General features: G+C 30.6%; 1 protein-coding gene across 3 annotated transcripts in view; it reads left to right on the forward strand.

The window, feature by feature from the left end:
• The first annotated feature begins 615 nt into the window (after positions 1-615).
• Positions 616-22,097, forward strand: part of LOC124364947 (sodium/hydrogen exchanger 9B2) — an 87,561-nt gene continuing 66,079 nt past the window's right edge. The window contains exon 1 of one of the 3 annotated variants that reach the window (XM_046820792.1): positions 616-698. In XM_046820792.1, the coding sequence (XP_046676748.1) occupies positions 694-698 (5 nt within the window). In that variant the 5' untranslated portion in view covers positions 616-693. Of the gene's footprint in view, positions 699-13,114; positions 13,335-22,097 lie in introns of those variants that run through there. The other 2 variants (XM_046820794.1, XM_046820795.1) reach the window with 2 other exon arrangements.

The raw sequence follows: 22,097 nt of genomic DNA on the forward strand, positions 1-22,097 counted from the left end.
TTTTACCCTCTAGTTTTATTTTATTTTAAGTCTGACCTCTAACAATTCCATAATTACGTTGTTACTAAATTTCGTTCTCTTATTTACGATCTTCCTTTAGCCGAAATTCAATTATTACAAGCGTTTAAGTTAACTGACAAAACGTATATTATCAATAAAAAACTGTATTAGTAAAGTTGGCCTATAACCAAGTTTAAAAACTTCTAAAGAGATTTACTCTCTCCGCGGTGCTATAATTATAACAGGTAATATTTAACAGGTAATCGCTTACCTCTTTAGGAGCGATTACACAAAATTACAGTCAAAACATTATGAGATATTTTATTACTACGCAGTGAGCACAGGTATTTCGAAATGGCTAAGTCGTAATTCAACGTTAAATCCTATCAATATACAAAAAAATCGGAACGACGCGATTGTTTGCTAACTATGCTGTGTCTACAATGACTGACCTAAAGATACATGTAATATATTCGTAAGAATATAATATTATTTGAGATTATTCTACTTGTCGTAAACAGTTTTAGTGCCGTTTTAAATGACGTGATAATTTTGACAACAAGATGCTAACTTTGTTGTTGCCTGCTCAGTGTAACGTTGAGTAGCCTCATGTGAGACTTCCATTTTTAAACACTAAAATTTTAGCACCCGGATTGTAGACTTGTTCATCTTAGTGGGAAGCTGACAGAAATAATGAGGTAAATAGTTCTATTTTAGTATATATTACGTTATTTTAAAAAGATATATTATATCTTTTACAGTATTTAATTTTGAAAACAATATTAAACTGTAGTTGTAACATGTGTTACTTATTCAAATTTTGATATTTCGGTGTAAATGTAAAAAGTAAAAATAGTGAACATAATTACTAAACAAATTAGTACCGGTAGCTAAATACTGACGATATTGCATTATGGTAACTACATTTCTAGGTATGATAGTGAGAAAACTTGTTCTAAATGCTGTGCCAGTTAGGACGCTTCAGGACATTCTACCAAGGTATTTTCCAGAGGAAAGCAAGGTACATATAGCCTGACCAGATATCAACAATCCAAAGACGCTTTACACATTCTTAACTAGTTAACCCCTTATTTCTGTAATAACCAGTAATTAAGGCTTACACCAATATTTAATGGTAAAAGTATTCGTATTGATTACGGAAACATCATGGTATCTACTAGCCTACTCTGATTTCTACTAACTCAAATAAATAGCAAACGTCACTGACAAATTACACTGTAATGAAAAATCTAAAGCACTTTACACACTTTATTTTACAACACATACACACAACAAAACACTTTACTTTACACATAAGTAAAGTACAAAAACTGTATAACTGTATTAAACCGACAGTTTAAAATAAATAAATCAAAAAAATCAAAAATAACATATTTCTCTCTATAAAAATAACTATTGCAAACCACTGAAGAACCACGAATTCACAGAAAATACTAATCCAAGAGGATTACTGTGTTAAAGCTATGAGAAACCATTTCAGTGATTTAAATGGAACGGTAAAAGCAGTGTGGGCAACAAGTAACACAAGAAGCCAGGACAGCAAGAAGGAGGAAAAGACTGATGCTAGAGGATCAAGATGAAGAACCTGGATGTGGTGTTGAGTTAAGTTCAATTTAGCGAGCAAATGATCAACATGTCCTGTCATTTTTGTGTTTTTTTTTTGTATATTCCGGAAGGTTGATTTTGTGACAAAAAACCCAATATAGTAGTTCTACTGATATACTTTTATACTATTTAAAGCAAGTTTCTATATTTTACTAAGGTAAAACATTCTGTGTTTTAAAATTAAATTTGTTCTCTAAAAATTTTCAAAAAATTAATCAAATATTTATAACTGCTGTAAATGATTAATTTTTGCTCAGTAAACTTCCCATACCCAACAAAAGTAGAAGTGAAAATTTGAAGGATGTATGACTAATAGGTTCCGAGATAATGGGGCATAAAAACAAAATATAGTTATTCGCAAGATAGGTACGCCAGTCACCCGTTAGGCGTTTTCATAACGCTCAAAATGTACTAATAGAAGAAAATAACGTTTTGCTTGATTGAATCTTTTCAGTTTCCTTAATATGTTTATAAACCTAGCACTATTTGTCTTTTCAAAAATATGAATTTTTAATGCTCATTCAAATACTTTAACATTGGAAAATTACTAAATTTAAGATAATAGATTTAGAGTTTAGAATAATGAGATCGTCAAACATTTAAAAGTTTGCTTTGGAAATTTTAAACTCCATAATGAATCTTAACACTCTCACTCGCATATTTAAACGGGTGTATTAAAGGACATATAAAATGTTTCAGAGAGTCTTAAAATTACTTTAACTGTTAAAATTAATATTAAAAGAGAGTGTTCTACAATAAAAAACTAAGATGTCTGCTTTATTAAAAAGATTTAGCAGTTTTAAAAATATTTAAATGCATATTCTTAAATTGCTAAATATTATGAAAGATTCCCTGTTTAAAACGCTGTTGAATGTATTTCTTTCATTGTCAGAAGGGTTTCGTTTAAAAAAGATACAATTCAAATCGTACTGGAACGGATAAAATATCCTTAAAACTTAATGTAGAAAGGCCACCAAAATCCTGACACTTATAGAATACAATCTTGGATTGTATTAGTGTGCTGAGGTCCCGGAATATTTTTAGTTCGTTCTGGGCTTAGATTCTGACGCTATAGTTGCACCACGTACCTTTGATTGTTACCGTTAAAATATATACTAATTGAGCCAGCTGAAAATCCACAGACGGAAGTCGAAGTGTTCACTTTATAAATGTGTAGAGTTGAATGTGCATAGATAAAACTTATTAAAATATTTGAAATATAATCCTGGCCGTAACGGATACAATCGGTTTATTATTAGAACAGTTTTCACATACTGCTTATATGTCAATATATACTTCAGAAGACTACGTCTACCTGCTAACTTCAACTGTACAGGATATTAAATTATTTCTTCCAGCACAGTCGGTGGAACAATGTGTTAGAACGTCGGGTCGCGTCGTTTCGTCTTATTCTTTTTGATTTATACACAAATAACATACTAATATACTAATATTTAAGAAATCCTTCTAATAATTAATGATTATCTTGATAAATTTGTGATATTTTATTTGTGATATGATATAAAAGTAGAATTTTTTTCCTAAATGTTATTTTACCTTTAAAGTAGTATTACTGAAAAGAATCTACATCAAATGATGGTCAATTTTCATGGCTACCATTTAGAATCTGTTTTAATTAGACTCAATCCCTAATCTATTTTAAATACGATTTTCAGATTATCATTGGAGTCAACTTAGATAGTGCAATAATTATAGTCTTCACCCATACAGCCGTTATATTATATTATACTCCTTACACATAGTACAGCCGCTGTCTTAAAGCAATAAAACGCATAACATTTTGGTTTTTGTCAGCTATCACAAAATTTTAAAAATCTTTAAATTTTTTACCAGCGTCATAATACCTAAAAAATAACTTTCTTTTTCGTATTTTGAAGGTACTACATCTTCAAAATTTAAAAGACATCGAAAAATGTATAAGAGTAGAAGTTATTTCATATTCCTTACTGCTTTCAACTGTACACTTCTCAAACCTAATTGTTTCTAATTATACTTTTGAATAATTCCTTTTTAAGGCATATCCACAAAAGTCGTTACGAGGAGGACGAAGGTTCAAAACATTTCTAAGTTTTCTCTACGATTTTTCTTGTCTGAGATATAAGTTGCCTCCGACGATCTTTCAGATATTATTTCTGGACCAATGATAAACGAAAATATTGTACTCAAAAATTTTATTATTACCTGAATAGCCACCATTAAATTTTTACCTTTACTTGACTTACAATTTTTGATTTTAGAACCGGTTGATGTAAAAAGTTTAAGTTTAAGTTTTATTACGTAAATACAGCAATATAATAAATTGACAAATATTATTTACAAAATATCATCTTCTAGAAAATATGCAAAATGAAAAACATACGCAAACAACAAAAATCTAATTTATTTACATAGCGTTTCTAATATATTTAACGTAACAGCTTTTTGTAAAAGAGATTTAAAAACAATTTTGAATTATAAGAACAATTACCGCTACTGAGCAATTTCAGTTACAAGCTACGATTAAGATTCTCAACACAAGTTTTATTGCACATAGTAAATAATTTCATCTTTTATTGCACAATTTCATACAGAGTGTTTATTTCATTATGTTTTCATCAAAAGCCAACTGCATCCTGCAACTGATAATGATAATATTACGATTGCAGCTTAATGTTGTAGTCAGCTGATTATAGAAGCAAAAATTACAACAGTGGATGATTTTTGCTCACTATATAGCAGTTTCTGAACTATAATGATAGTTGATTTTTGTTGCTTAGTTATTTTTGAATAAACTCTTTTCCCACATGATATACCAGTTCTCTTTATTTTGTTGAATCTGTAATTAAATTTCCTAAATACTACATCGTAACTGTAACGATTTTTATTGTATAAATTTTAAGTTTTTAAGAAAACTAGAGGTTAAAAAAAGATTTTAAAATTTAATTTCTCGTTGAGATTATTAGTTTGTGTAATCAAGATATATATTGAATTTAAACCTATTGCAATAAGCCATTCTCAAATGCAAAATGGCTAAGTTTAAAAAAACAAAGTGGTGGTTATTTAGGTGACTAGTCTTTAAAAGTTTTAATATAATCATATAATCTTTTGGTTTACCTTTGGTCATAAATAATGCGTAATGAAATTTTGGTAGAGACTTTAAGAACACGTTTTACTTAAAATAGTTTTCCTAAATCATTAATTGTGAAGAAAAATTAAAACATATATAAATACGAAAGATTTTCTAAGTAGCTTAGAGGTTATAAATACTGTAATTGTATAAATACGTTTATTGTTCATCTACATTGTACAAGTCCTAAGGATGTCCCAAATGTGATTAAAGGCATTCTTAAATTGCGATATATTTAAAGGGACACGGATTTTTAATCTCAAAATTGTGATAGGCGTACTTATAAAGTAGTATATCTGAACATGTATTATGAAAACAATTTCAATAAGCAAATTGTAATGAGATCTTCCTATCAATTCTGCACAAGAGACTATACATTGACATCATTGATAAATATCAGAACAATCAAACTCAATTTGGCACTTATGCTACATCATGTTTTCTAAATGGATATATATATATAAAAAATATATATATATATTTATATATATATATATATATATATAAATGGATGTATTAATTATTCTATCAGCATTAATATAATTGTTATTATAATAGATTAAAAGTATTTAGACAGTCACGAAAGCTTCATAGTGTGAGAAACGGAAGTATACACAGTTTCATTTACTGTCTACATCAAATAGTTAATTTAACTAAGTGTGCTAAGTACAATTAGGCTTTAGCGTGTGATTAATTAAATAGTATTAAATATGCATCAATAGCAAATAATTGTACGGCTAAAAATTAATAACAATATTAGTAAACAATATCTGACAAAATAAACTCGTAAGATAATATTTTATAATACAAATCACCTAGAAACGCAAACACCGTGAAATAAAACATACACAGATTTCATTGTCATGTTTCAGTAGGTTAAAATAATAGAAATATAAATGTGTTTTTGTGTTTGAAAGTATTTTATTTTATGATTACGTGTGGAGTGTATTCTGCGACCCTTTGCTTCAGGATATTGTAAGTGATTATCTAGGAAACTGTTAATCTACCAATGCTAGATGATTACGTTAAAAGATTCGAAAAGTTTTGAGAAGAACATAGTTGCGGTGATATTAAATAAGGTTGGATTAAACTAGACCATGTGTATCATAACAGACAAAATTTCATATCTATACCCAATTCGCTATTGGGATGTATTTCATAAGGCAGACAACAGTCAGAGAGAGAGAGATAGTGAGATAGCCAGTCCCACGAGTGAAGAAGGGCTTCGTAGATGAAACACCACCAAAGAAATATAGGCAAATATTTATCTGATTTGGGTATGTCTCTCTAAAAATACCTTAATCACGTCCTGAAATCGTGAATCGTGATGTATTTGGGTCACACTCACGTGACAAACTCAAGGAGTTTTGTTATCAACAAGAGTGTGCGAATCACACATAATTACTGGCCAGTAAACATGTCAGACATCAGGAGGATATGTATTACTGTCTCTGGTAATGTTTGAATCTCTAACACAGTTATCACAATTGTACTAATAACGCAAATCAAATCATTGGTTAAGACTACACTAATTCTAATTACAACGTCATCATTGTTATCACTAGGTACTGAACAAACAAGTGGGTATTACGTTACTCATAACGGAAACGTCATAATACCGTTAATTAATTTCATTTCAACCTCACTTTAAGTACATTCAAAGTAAAATACATTCAACTATTGTCTCCAATCTTAAAGATATCAAAATTTATAAAAGTAATATTGTTCAAGGATTTCATATTTATTTAATGTTTAATGACTAATGTAAAATGAATTAGTACAGATCTACTACAATGTATGCTCAGAAAGTTTAGGTCTCATAGCTCTAATAGAAGTACTCTTCTTGCGGTAAATACGGTTATTATCCATAACTTCGATACATTTTATTGATACTTTTCACTGGTTGGTCCTTATCAGAATAAGTACTATCTTATTGACTCATGGAGGCTGTAGAACTTGGTCATATATAACTAAACTATATAAATAAACTTGGCTGTATATCCATATATATACATACGATATATTAAGAATGAATTCGCCTAAACAGTTTACACTTTGTATGTAGCTTCATTTCTTTATAAGCAACATCGACTCGATGATGATTCATGCCAATCTATGGATTTTGGCAGAGCGGATGTAAACATTACTACATTGGTCTTATGAGAAACCATCATGGCAACAAGAAAATCACATAATAAACACATATGTGAACAAAATGAGTTATACCATGCTGATAACAACCTCTCCCCCACTGCTCTCACAAACAATACTTGGAAGCAGCTGTGGTACCATGTGAAAGAGAGAGGTTTTAAGGTTTAAACAAATATTTCTGCCATGTTGAGGATAAAAGAAAACATAGCACTTCCGGCAATAAATGGAAACCATTTATATTATATAAATAGTAAATAAAAAATATTTAAGAAAAGGGCATAAATGAAAGATTTAACTACTACAATTTCACCTAACGATAAATAAATAGTACACAACTAACTAATTCAAACCGTAAGGTTATTAAACCTTACAAATAATTTTTGAACATCACATAGAGACTGCAGAAGAGAAACTACGACACTTTTGTGTGTCGTGATCCCCACTTGGTAGAAAACAGAGTCAGAAAAATAAAAAAGATTTTAAAACACTAGTAGAATAAAGGAGAGTAATAAAAAAACTCTAGTACACTTTGAGAAGGTAAAGTTAATTTGCATAACCCTTAAAAGGTTAAAGTGTCAAACAAGGCCCAAAATAATTTAAATTATAAAACAAATCTAACTGAGCTACTAGTAAAAGTTTACAGTTAAAAGAAAAGTTTTTCTCTGCCATCAACAGCAATATAAGGACCATAGTATAAACGATAGTACCAATACACTTGCACCGTACCTAACCAATTCATTACATCATGTATTTAAAAGTTTTGTTCCGAATCCCTACACTAACCCAAAATAACATAACAAATAATAAATAAGACTACATACACACACCAAATGTACTTTGTATCTACATTTTTAATTATGTTTCCATAAGCTTTTCAACATTTTGAGTTTACATATAATAACAAAAACAAATTCTCGTAAGTTCCGCCACTTACAGTTCGTTGTAAGATTATAGGTTTATTGAAAATAAAAAAAATTTAACCCATCTTCACATGCGGGGAACTGACACACGATCACCCCTGTAGTGATGGCACAAGGTGTCAAGCGGCACACAAGCACAAGCAGGACAAGATAGCTCGTCCCAATCCTGGAAACAAGAAACATTGCTTGCCAAAAGTCATCTAGGTTAAGGCAATTCATGTCTTATGGGCTTACAAGCCAACAATTATCTTTAATGATAATTGTATAGCCAGTAAAAGATTTATTGACAGAACAAGATGAGAAAACAAGTCAAATAAGCCTTTCAGTTCTTAGGAACAGATAACATTGTTGAAACATTTATTGTAGAAGATAACCTAAATGATGAATTTATATTACTTAACAAAGATAAAATATATACCTTACTGACAATTAGTCATAATACACATTTTTGTTCGGCCTATAGTGTAAGTGAGCACATGAGGTTAAGGTTAGAGTAACTGGCTGTTTAGAGAGGAAATGATAAGAAAACTAAAATTGTAGATAACATTGAATATTTGACCAATTGAAATAATGAATTTAGGAATTTAGCTCGCCATCACGTTAGCCCAAAAGAATTGTTGATAACAAATCATCGGCGGAATCTCCAAGACGAACAAGTTATCAAAAAACATACAGGCGCGACCAACACCTAATTACAAGATGACTGTCCAACACTAAGACACAAAGTACAACGCATATTTAATGACATCGAAATTATAGTTGGCTGAGCTTTGGCGAAGTAGGACTGGAAATTCGTGTATGTCTATTTCGGTATATATATTTCACGATATATTTCGGACAAATTAACCAATATACGTAATTGTGTTTGAGACACTATTTCAATATGAGTTCGATTATGGTGCATGTTACACTACAAATTAACACGTTATTTATGGATTACGTTTTATGAGTAACCATAATGGTAACGAAAATATAGCAAAATAAATCAATTTGTAAACAAACTCAATACACCCATAGGAGGTTCAAACATGTGACATATATATCACGTGCAGCCTAACTATCCTAATACATACGTAATTTTATAGTGACAAGGTGTATAAACATTTATTATTTAAACACTGATATTAAACTAAATTTAATGGAAAATCCTTAATGTACCATGTTGAAAGATATGTAGAGACATATTTTATATGTATACTTTACATTTTGCATGAAACTTCATTTCTACAAGTATGATTTCGGTGATGTTTATTTTTCAAAAAATAAACTTCACAGAACTCATAGGTACAATAAATAAGATGGCACACATCTTATTTTTCTACCTTTTAAATAAATATTGAAACATTAAAATTAAGCCACCATTTAAGGTCACGTTGTTTGAAAAGTCTGCAACGTATTTTCTGGACTGCGGTGCGCCGGTGCAGAAATCCTGACCGCGAAAAAAACGTGTGACGACACATCGCAGCTGACATGTTAAATTGTGACATAGTAAAACATTTATATGCATATTTTATTTTGATTGCTTGGTAAGTCCTTTGTTACGGTCTGTCGGACCCTCGATTCTCTGTTAAATCATTTTATTTTTATATACACAAGGTTTGATTACGATGGCTGTGAATGTGAATGTGACCTCGACTGAATTTGGCTGAGCGTTAGCAAATTCTATATTTCAGAGTGATATCTCAAGAACATATTTTTTCTGCTATATTATTGTTTATTATCTATACTTACTTTCTTCATTATAAAACGGATTAAAGATGTTTACATGTTTTAAATAAATTAATTAATAGTAGGCTATAATATAATATATAATAATAATAAATTTTACACAATCACCCATAAAAGAAATTATTTTTTTAGCAATATGCCTAAATTTTCATCTTTACAAAGTATGCAATCATTACCATAAATGTACAAATACGGATCTGTAGGATTTATTTGTCTAAGTTGGTCAAATAAAAACTTTGTTTTATTAATAAGCCGTTTTCAGTAGTTATATCCATGTTAAACTTTGTATTATAAAAGAGAATTAACTGCATTACGTACTACTCTACTCTCATCAATAAGTTTTTGTTTCAACACTCGCTAATGTTATTACTACACGGAACTAGTGACAGCAGTAACTAATTCTTTAGTTACTTGTGTACTTGTTACAAACAACACTTATCCACGGAAACAATCTGGTCCAAGGTCAAATCGATTACATTGTTGGCCTCCACGAGATCACAAGTTAACACGTTTTGTAATCTATTTGTTATCGAGTCTTTAAATCTTCTACACAGTATGTTATCTTGCACCTTATTTGGAAAATAAATCATTTTTTATTTCATTATCACTATACTATGTTTTTAAATTGTGATATGCGAGATTTAAGTAAAATCGTGGAAACGGTAATGGTATTTTGTATATTGTAAACCATGAAGGCCATATAAATGGTCCTCTTAATCACAAGTTTTGATAGGTTACAATTAAGAATTACATTATTGTTCTTTTTGCTATCCAGCACTTTAATAACCCTATATTCACTCCAAGTTCCCATTGCTCCAAACTATTTCTCATTCTGTACTAACGATTATGTGATTAACAGACAAATATTGTTTACCTCAAATGATTGAAGCAGAAAACCAAGGGTGCTATTTCAGTGTACCATGCAATTGTATACTGCATGTTATTTTTTGGCATCCTAATTATCATATTGTTAATTATTTTATCCCGTTATTACATCCCATTCTGGCTAAAATTCATCTTAATAAATACAGTATGCAACTAATATACTCTTATGCACAGGTATTACAGATTATGCGCATGGGAAATAACACATAGTTGCATTTCAGCGTATATAAAATTAAAATACTATTTCATTAATGACAATCAGTGAATATTCCATATTTTTACAAATTTAAACCGTAGCATGAACATGAATTGCCTATTTATTGCAACTAAAACTACTACCAATTCGTTAATTAACAAATTACGAAAAACTAACCCAAAATAATGTATGATTGTTTAATTTTATTTTTATATAGAATGTTAAGTAAACAATGTTTCAGCATAGGGTTGAAACTTAACTGTTCCAAAGCCATAGGGGCAATGAAAGCTATTAGTTTTATATATTATTTAAAAAAAAAACTAAAATCCACTGAACAAAACTCAACGTATACAAATGTCCTGTTTTTAGTTTCCACTGTCTAAAATTAATTTTCAATTTTATATTAAGAGACATAACACCGTTAATTTAATAGCTTATACTATAAACAACTTTATGCGCGTATTAATTTCAGGGTCGTTGTAATTTAAATGTTTCCTGTATCATTGTTTACTTATGAATACTTTTAAAACTAATCACTCAACTCTTAATAATATAGTTTTAACCTCTAATCAATTCAAAGCAGCGAATAATATCAAACTGAGCTTACTGAACCTGTAATACTCTATGGGCATATTGCTTTATCAATCTCTCTGCTTAAATAATTCGCCATATTATTATACTTTCAAACTAAAAACTGGCATTTAAAAATCCAAAAAAGTGAAGCTGCCTACTTAGATAGGCGAGTGACATTTATGTAAACAGCTTATCCTTCTTTGTATACCTATTTCAACTTTCAAAACTAATTAATGTTGGGGTTTTCACAGTATGTAAACGTGTACGGATTTTATAGATTTCATAAGCATTTTTTATATCTCTACGTCAAAAGGGATCAGGCTACGATAAGTCCGTGGGAACTTTATGCAAACATAGTTTAAGTTTTCAAAACATGTACATGTATTTACGATAATAACATAGATAAGATAAACATGAACCCCAAAAAATTTACATTTATTTGAAGCAACCAGTTGTTCACGGCTTAGCACGTAATATTCCAAACTAAACTCCGTTACTTTGTTAGTGAAATCGCTTACGATGTGATTTGATAAAGCCCTATGATATTTTTCAATTGAAATTAGGCATATATCACACACATATAATTTTTAGTGTTCATGGTTAAGAGGATCAGAGGTGAAGAAGAAATGCGATTGGCTTTTATACTAGTTTCTGCAAGGACATCTCTATTTACATGACGCTACTGCTGAGTTTGCCATGTTTTTCTACTCACGACGATATTTACACATGTATATCTCGGAAACTTACTTGAGTTAAAAAGTGTCTTCTTCCTACCCTTGAAAGTCACTTTCGTCCTAGATTTGTCCAGTTTGTATTTTCTTGTCAATAAAACTATATAACTATATACGTAGTTTTGCAAAAATCATTACAGTGAAAAAGTGTCTATTCCAGCCGTTTATATTCACTTTCGGCTAAATATATTTAGTGCAACAGTTGAATTTATCTTATTGCTCCAATAATGACATATATTTTTACGTAGGTCCTGAAAAGCAAATTTTGCGAAAAAGTGTTTAATTCTGGCCTTTTTAATATACTTGTGGTCTAATACATCTCTGGGTGGTATATTTTAGTTTTCTTTGCTTTTGCGATCGAGGAAAAAAATAAATACGTACGCTCAAGAAGTGTTTCGGTCACTTAAAATCATCTGCTTTTAGCTCTCATACTCTACTTTTAGTGTAAGGCAAATAGTAGAAAGCCCTATTAAGTTCATGTATCAAATTAAAATAATTTTTCATAATACGTGTTGCATCATAAAAGTCCTGTAGGTTTTAGGACGAGAAAATATGGCTCGCACATTCATAGCAACTAAAGTCCACTCCTCTGTTATTTTTAAGCTACTGTAATATTTCATATCATAATGTGAAGAAAGCCAATCAGTTTGAAATACCTTATGTGCATACATGAACATGTCTGTTCATTTAAAGTGGGTTTTTACTTTATTCAATGATATTCTACGGCGGTCATCAGTTGAATACCACTAGTTTTAAAATTATAAATAAATTATGGGGATTGGCCATGATATTGCCTTCCAGAATGCTATGTATTTTCCGAATTTTTTAATTTTGAACACATTTTTGGAAACTGTGCAAAAGAATAAAACTATGAAAAACAGCGCTAACCCTTCATTTATACCGGTATAGAATTGAGACTAAAAATAGTATTCGCAGAAGACAACTAAGATAAATTTATACTTTGGTTTAAAATTAGAACACCTTATCGTTGCTTTTTTTATCATGTCAAAATTTTCAAACCTGGTGCAGAGTCACTTTTACTAGTGTTATTAATATTATTACCAAGGTTCTTTAACACTATATGCGAATCATGCAAATCTAATTGGCATGAGCTATGCGGACGTGTGAATTGCAGTCAAATGGTTTCGGGGCGATAATTCTCGGGCGAGTAGCACAAGGAAAATTAGAAAGGTTCCGCTAAAGAGCTGTGAAGGTTGGACTAGGACAGTTGACTTGCGACGCAGTGACAGTGCGAGTGGAGGTGACATCTGCCACCGGCGCGCGGTGTGGCACTCTACCACTCTAGGACACCAGGTAAGATAACTGGTTCGTTGGAATCCTAGCACAATTGTTCTTGGTAACAGCAGAGCAACAATATCCTGGTTGGCGCCGGAAAGGTAATTTTAGTCCCACACATATAAGTATGTTATAATTTTAGTGTTAAACTTTTTTTCAACAGAGACATTTACTTAGAAAGCAGGTATTACTACACTTATTTGATATATTTTTATAGTTTCAAATATTAACAGTAGATACTCTACGAGTATATATGCTAAAATACATTTCATTTTTACTATTTAACCCTAGAAAGACTAGTATTTTAATACGTACGAAAAATATTAAGATATCTGTGATAAATCATGTAAGTTAAAATTAAGGAGAAAAAAGTGAGTGAGACAATTTATCTTTAATTATTTTATATACACTATAAGGTAAATATTTGCCAAAACTACATAAGAGTAAATAGTATATTAAAGTATCTCACTGTCCTAATTTATAACATAATAAGTAGGTGCTTTGCACTTACGAGAAGTGCTTTAATTGTTCTTAGGAAGTTTAAAAACATATATTGAGTAATTTTTCTATAGGAATGGAATTTTTTGATATTCCATGTGAACAAAAATAAAAAACAAAATTATTGTTTAAATATTCCATTTTCTACTCAATCACTTGAGGGAATAACAATTTAGTTACTTATAGATTGAAATATTTATTTTGGAATGAAAAGTTCTTTTAAGTACTATAGCAATCACAAATACTGACAAAAATTTAACTTATTAGTATTCATGGGACTGCATTTATCTACTTTTCTTTATTAACGGCCCGGCAAACATTATTAAATTCGTGCCGTTCTCCATCCGTCACGCCTATGAGATATCTCTTAATGGAAACGTCCTAGAGAACTGAAACATGTACATAGATTCCTCTTAGGCCAAGCAAGATGTCTATCAATTCTGGAATGAAAAAAGTCAAATAACATTTCGTCCTTCTATATATCCGTCTGTCCAATAACATTTTAGAAAAGTCATGTAACCTTTAATTCTTGGTACATAGATTCATCTGGGCACAAGGAAAATCTTCATTGATTCTGTGGCCAAAAGGTAAAAGAGCATTTGTTGTTTTTTTTTTGTTTTTTACTCTAAAATTAACATTCGTCTGCAAGTTTGATGAAATAATGTTTCCAGAACCGCTCATGTTTAAATAAGGATATTTATTAAATATTTGCAGTAAAAATACTGACGCCTCTCTTAATTACGCTCAAAAGAACCAACAAATCTTAGAAGTGAATTTATATGCACAAATGTTTCTGATAAACAGCTCTATTTCAAAGGTAAACATTGTTGAATAAATATTTACCGATATTGGCAGAGATAGAACACATACCTTAACATGGAAATTGGCACTGGTGGTAGTGTTCTTTAGTTTAGCTACTCGGGAGTCAATTATATTTGAGATTGGAAGTGACTGTGTTCATAGTGGCATCCATATGCTGGGTGATGTCACCACGTGACCAGAACTTTACTTAAGAACTCCTTTACCTCTAGGCACATCCGAGCTAATAATCATTGACCATTTTAACTATTCTAGAATTAATGATACGACAGCTCATGGCATGTATACTCATCCGTACTAGTGTATAAAAGTCTAATGGTATTTGTCTGTCTGGGTGTGCGTGCTACTCAATAACGTAAAACTACTTAACTGATTGTATTTAAATTTTACGTGGACATTCTTAGTACCTATAGTTAATGTATAGGCCTATTCATATCTATAAAATCTCTCACAAGCCCTGGTCTCCCTTTTTAGCTTAATCATAAAATAGTAAATATGATTTTTTGTAATCATGATAATGTGACAACTCAATCATATGCTTAATTAATGTAAGTACCTTTATTAACTTACGTACATTTATGGTACTGAAAGCCCAGAGTATCCTAATTCAACAACGCTTCATATTTTAACCGAACATGTTGTTCGGGGAAAATTGCGTGTGGAGTGACTGGAACTGTTACTTATATGTGATCATACCGTATAAAACATTTTTGAGTAGTTGAAATGACAAAACAATGTCTGAAACTAAGCTAGTGAAAGTAATTTTATTAATTCCCACAAAAATGTATATGGGCTATTTAAATAATTTAAAACTAATATTATAAATGTACTAAACAACATATTTATAATACAGCAAAATTGTTATTTCGACACTAAAATTTCAAATATTTTCTCAGTTCATAGAATTAAATATAATCAAAGCTCCCTAAATCACGTTTCTAGTTCTCCTCTTAGCTATAACTTTTCATGATTTATTAACTTCGTATTTTATCAATTATAAAACATTTTTCCTTTTTTAAATTACCCTATTGGATATGTATTATGTATTCATCATTATGAACACTTATGTTACGGTTATTAAATAAGATAATAGTGAAGTTAGTAATTCTCATGCTAATCTCATTAAATAGCATAATGAACATGTAAAATTGATTGGGTTGGGTTAAAGAAATTTTAGGGAACCAACGTTTTGCAACATTTCTATTAGTATATCCTTCAGGTAAAAAAATTTAAAACTGTGATACGATTTTATTACCAAGATATTTCACAATATCAATGTAATGATAATTTTTAGTAAAACGTGTCTCACTTCATTCAAATATTTTTACACACGTAAAACGGACTTTATAATATAATTGTGTTTTTTTTTTAGACTAATACAATATTGCTTAAAGGTAATATGCAATCTTAAATGTTCATTTTCTTTAATTTTATATTGTCTTTACTGAGATAAAAGTACGATACGTATACTTTTAACTTGAGAAGCATTACATTAGCTTACTCAACAATTACAACATTTCACGGAAAGTAATATCTGCTTGTGTCACAAAGCTAAGCTGGTGAACAAGCGGACGTTTGGGGGAGAAAACGGATTGCCAGATAAAGCATGAATTTTTCAAAGGCTGCGAATAAGATCAAAGGAAGGAAATGAGCTGCTTAAGAGAATATTTTAATACCGCCTCAAGCCAACAGCGCCCCCCGCGCCTCACCGCAGTTACAGCTGAGAAAGTCGGAATTATTGGGCCCATTACTCCATTGCATTGCGGCAACGGAATGTAAATTCTGGAAGCGAGAGATGAAGTTTAGGTAATACTCACCATTAACTAAGCTGTACTGAAGCGGTTACCGGTTCCGTGGTTGCGCTGGTCTCATATGAGGTCAGATGTTTCTTTACTGTTGATCGACTCCATGAGACGTGCTGAAGCCTCACAATTTGCACACAACTCATAATACAGGTATTGTAAGGATAACCGTACAATTTTAATGATTCAATTAAATATATTTATATCCAATATTAATCAAAATGTTTAAAATGTTTTAATCCAGTTATAACAGTGCAGAGAAACTCATTTTAATTTATTATTTAACAATATAGACTTTCTATGATTCTAAAACGCGTGTTTCACTTCAAAATATATTGTGATTTCATATTGTAAATAATAATAGTTTATGCTATGTAGCGTTTCTATATATAAACATTTCAATTAAACAATATGTATATATAAACAAATAGACGATAAAAAATAATTTGGGTTAATTGAATGATATCGTTGTTGTGTCTTGATATCTGTTACTTGTCTTTGATATTTTGTATTGATGCCAAACTTAAACTCTCCAATTCATCAATGAAAATCCATTTTGATCAAAATGTTATTCATAACTTTACAACAGAATAAAAAATTAGGCGCTAGAAGGTAAAGCAAATCTTGTAATAAGTACTATTATATTCAATACACAGTAAGTTTAATATTAGTGGATTGAAACGTTGTATTCTTACAAGAAAGTAATTAAGGATCGTACAAAATAAAAGAATTTTTATCCTCTATTTCTTGTATTATAGAATAAATTGAATCAGAAATAGCCAATTAAATGCTTTAGTTTATTTAGAAACTACAATGAACGTAATATTTTTTCTTTTTTACTTTTAAACTAAAAATAAATAAATTTAATTTACTAATAATGAACCGTTTTAGTTAAAATAAGGTTCAGTTACTGTTTTTTTGCTATTTTGACAATGAATTTTTATTTTTCAATTAAATAAGATTTTTCAAACAACTATACCAATATAAATATAAACACATTATAATTGTTTCTTAAGTTCTATTGTACTATGATATAAAGCATCGTCAAATAATCTTACACCAAAATCAAACGAAACTTTTAACAAAACCAGCCCATTGAATAAACTAAATACATATTTGATCAGTAGGAAATGCAATCTTTCCCTGATAGTAGTTTGCAAAGTTTGATGACTTGTCAGGGCTTATCGAACGATAGCAACAATGAGCGTGAAGTACAGAAAAGTTTCCTCAAACGACCCAATTAGTGTGTTAATTGGTCACTGAAATAATTATTTCCTACTTGAACATGAAGAATAGCTATAGTATCACTTGATTTATAACAAAAAAGATAACAAGACTCATCGTAGTATTTTGGAGTATCCTGGATAACAAGTTATTACAATGTTGTAGTTAGTTTTATGATCTTTACGAGCATTTCGCTTGAGATTAGGACCCTATACAAGGTTAAGCATTCCCTATGAATTGCAAAGTAACACACTTTTTGAATCATTCACCTGTTATTCAGATTGTTGTGGTCCATTTAAGAATTAAAAATTATATATACGGTATGGAGTGACAAACCTATACTGATATATAATGTAATGCGCGCTTTAAAATCTGTTGTTCGTTTCATATGGGTACATTACACATATTGAATGATTGTACTCAGCTTGTTAACAAACTTATTTATTCTGAAATTTTCTCGTTCCTATCATATTTACTCATAATATACGGACAGACTTGCTCATGTGCGGTTTATACAGTTCTTCTAGTAGTATGCTTCGAAAAAGTTTATTCAATTATAATTATGTGCTTTGTTAATAGTTCCGTCAATTATTTCGTTCTCGTCCACAAATTTATTATTTTATTCCTGAAATGTTCTTTTAAATTTACTTAAATTAATTACAATGACCCCAATACATTTTTTATACAGCTTGAAATGTCTCTAAATTTAATGCTTTCATCTGTCCATTGGAATCTGAATTTTCCAAGCCACCTCATTCAATGGAACTGGTGCCACGGTTAACACGTAAAGCCATAGCGACTAATTACGAGAGTATTCAACGGTATGTTAGCGTTAATTGGGAGCTAGTTGAGCTAATGGTAATAGGAACGGAGCAGTCTGGACCGAAAATTGGAACCATTCATCGTGACAGTGCAGAGACGATGGGCTGTACGCCAATTAACCGTCGTGGACAGAATAGTAACTTCGGGAACTTTTTACTTCGAGGGGGAATGTAGAAGTTGTAGAAACTGTGTCAATAAAGACAAAACATTGTGTGGGCAAGAATCCGTAATAAAGCATATAATTTTGGATATATATATACAATTTTGTAGTTGTAAAGAAATAAAATCTTCTTTAATAGATTACAAATTATTCTACTTAAATAACAGATGTTTTAATCTTTTAAAACTAATATTTAATTCACACATATAATATACAATTATCGTGGTTAATAGCTTTCAAGTTAAAGAGTAACAAATCTAAAAATTAATTATTTGGTAACAATGACTAGATTGTTAATAAGTAAGTATTGCTTATTAAAGCAGTTCTTTGTTATTTTTTTTCTAAATCAATGTTAATGTTACCATGCAACTTACAAAGTTATGTCTGCTGTTACCTTTTTGATTTGCTGTTTACAAATCAAGATATTCTGTTATAAAAAATTTAATATAATCTATGCAGGAACTTAATTTTACTATATAATATATTTTCCGTTGATATGTTCATATGTATGAGAACTAAGCATTATAATTACAACTACCAATTACTTTGACTTCTCGTGAGTATTTTAATGGCCGGTGGTGAATATTTACTTTATTTAGGTGTTATAAATAAGCTAGAATGACTGTCAAGCCTTCACTTCTTACTATGTTTTCTCTTCCAAGAACAATTGTTAATATTTGACGAACAAAATTAAATGCCAAAACAAATATGAACAAAACAAAGATTTACGAAACCCCTCTGGCATTTCACTCGATATGTTAAATTCGTATCATATTCAAGAAAACTTTGAATTTAATTATCCAGATAGCATGCTAGAAAATCAGTAGTGATTGCGGGTGTTTGTTTACTTTACTGTAATAAATATTTTCATTAAATTGAACGAACATTGATTCATAAAAAATACAAGCTCACTTGAAATGCTTGCTATTTAATTTTGGATAATATATAATAATCTAACATATATAAATACATAAATTATATATATATATATATATATATAGTTTATTTATATACGTTATTTCGATATATATGTACAAAATTAATATATGTACGTATATATATGTACATATACGATTTCGGTCGCCTCAGGTTCTCATTCCAATGCTAGGATGCTTATCATAACTCGCTAATACACGTTTACCTAGCAGAACACATTCTCCAACACGTTAAAATAAACGCCGCATTAGTGTTTCATCACTTTACAGCTTTTACCTTTAACTATTTCTAGAGTTAAGTTCGTTTAAACTCTCATAAAATAACTAAATATAAACTGTTTCAAAATATAGTTTTAACACTTGCTATCAACTAGTTATGTGGAAATATACCAATAAGAAATGAAGTTTCCATTTAAAATTATTTATAGTTAATAAGATTTTATCAAAATACCTAATTATTGTTACCAAATAATACAATAAATCATATGCACTTGGAGTGAAAAATAACAACTTACTTTATGCTATAAGCAAAGAATTCTAAAATGCCTCCAAATAACTTTGTATTTCTGGGTATTAACTACTCAGTAACTAATGGTAGATAATTCACATCAAACGGATGTACTCTTCGGGTCCAAAGTCTTGTCTCTCTGATGTTTAATGTTAATTGTGAAATCTCAAAAGCAAAAATAACTAGGTATAAAACAGGTTTGAAAAAGTAATGATACCGCCTTAATGATAGGCATTTAAATAATATACGATAAAAAATAATCCAATTATTAGATACAAGGGCAATTATATAACGGTTCCTATACTGTTTTGGTCGGTCGCAAGAGGGATGGCGCACTATTTTCAAAACATTGTATCATCTTGCAATCATGGTAAAACATTCAATTATCCAACAGCGTGTGTAGGAGAGCAAAGGATCTCTGTATACACAAAGGTTTGGCCAGTAACGGCCGAGACTTGCGTCAAAGAGCTGTTTACTGTTAGGGAACAGGGAGACGTGATTATTACCACGTGTTCTCTTACAGTTCAACGCACGTGTTTCACCGACCCGACAGTTGAATACATTTAGTCACTTCACTAAACACCTTAGTTTTTCGAACTGCCTTGTAGACTACATAACTGATAAGAAGTTCACTATAATGACCACGTGTTCTCTTACAGTTCAACGCACGTGTTTCACCGACCCGACAGTTGAATACATTTAGTCACTTCACTAAACACCTTAGTTTTTCGAACTGCCTTGTAGACTACATAACTGATAAGAAGTTCACTATAATGACCACGTGTTCTCTTACAGTTCAACGCACGTGTTCCACCGACCCGACAGTTGAATACATTTAGTCACTTCACTAAACACCTTAGTTTTTCGAACTGCCTTGTAGACTACATAACTGATAAGAAGTTCACTATAATGACCACGTGTTCTCTTACAGTGCAACGCACGTGTTCCACCGACCCGACAGTTGACTACATCTAGTCACTTCACTAAACACCTTAGTTGTTTTAACTGCTTTGTAGACAAAACAACTGATAAGAAGTTCACTATAATGACCACGTGTTCTCTTACAGTGCAACGCACGTGTTCCACCGACCCGACAGTTGACTACATCTAGTCACTTCACTAAACACCTGGGTTGTTTTAACTACCTTCCAGATAAAACAATTGATGAGACCTTCACTATAATATGACTATGTGTACTCCTACAGTGCAACGCACGTGTTCCACCAACCGACAGTTGAATACATCTAGTTACTGTATATATAATGTACATATAATTTTTATCCATACTGCTAATAAATTTTTATAAATTTGTTAAATAATAAGATTGTTTCGATATCAAATCTAACCGTTAGTAAGATTTTGGCAAGGAAATATCGTACTCTATCAACAAAACAACGGACATTTCTTACTCAGCTCAGTGGGCCTTTTCATTACATCACTCTTACTCTTTCTCTTATGTCCTGTGCGCTCAGTCAAAATTGTAAGTTGCATCGGATTATTTCGATCCCCACCCCTCCCCTTTTACCCCGTCAACAACAAGTGTATAATATATAATTATATTCCAAATCTTGAAGTTAGAGGAAGCTCAGTTACTAAGTTGACGGTTTATACTGTAGTTGATGATTTTGAATTAAGCCTGGATTTTGTGTCTTCGGTTGATAAGGATAAATTTTTACTAACTGGTATTTTTTTGGTGCCATGTGCACTTCACCTCAGAAGAAACATTATTAATGAGAAAGTATGAGCTTCATTAATAACTTTCTTTACGAGAGTTCAACTTGATTTCACGCTCACGCGACAATCGAGCAATTATTTAGTTTAAATAAGAGACTAAATAACTGATGCTAATGATAAATGTTAGGTACTTGCTCTGGTGTGAAACGTCATGTCTAATAAATAATTGTTTGATTCACATGTGTTGCTTGAAAGTGCTGAAGTGAATACATATACAAATATATAGTATTACATGTATTATGGATACAACAGTATTAATTCTTTACTTCTATAACAGCTGTATTTTATATGTAATTTAGGTTTTATATGTTGCAATGTTCCTGAAGACCTTAGTCATTTCATGCCATATACATTTTTGATAA

The sequence above is a fragment of the Homalodisca vitripennis genome, chromosome 6, assembly GCF_021130785.1.
Source record: "Homalodisca vitripennis isolate AUS2020 chromosome 6, UT_GWSS_2.1, whole genome shotgun sequence".
Taxonomy (NCBI): domain Eukaryota; kingdom Metazoa; phylum Arthropoda; class Insecta; order Hemiptera; family Cicadellidae; genus Homalodisca; species Homalodisca vitripennis.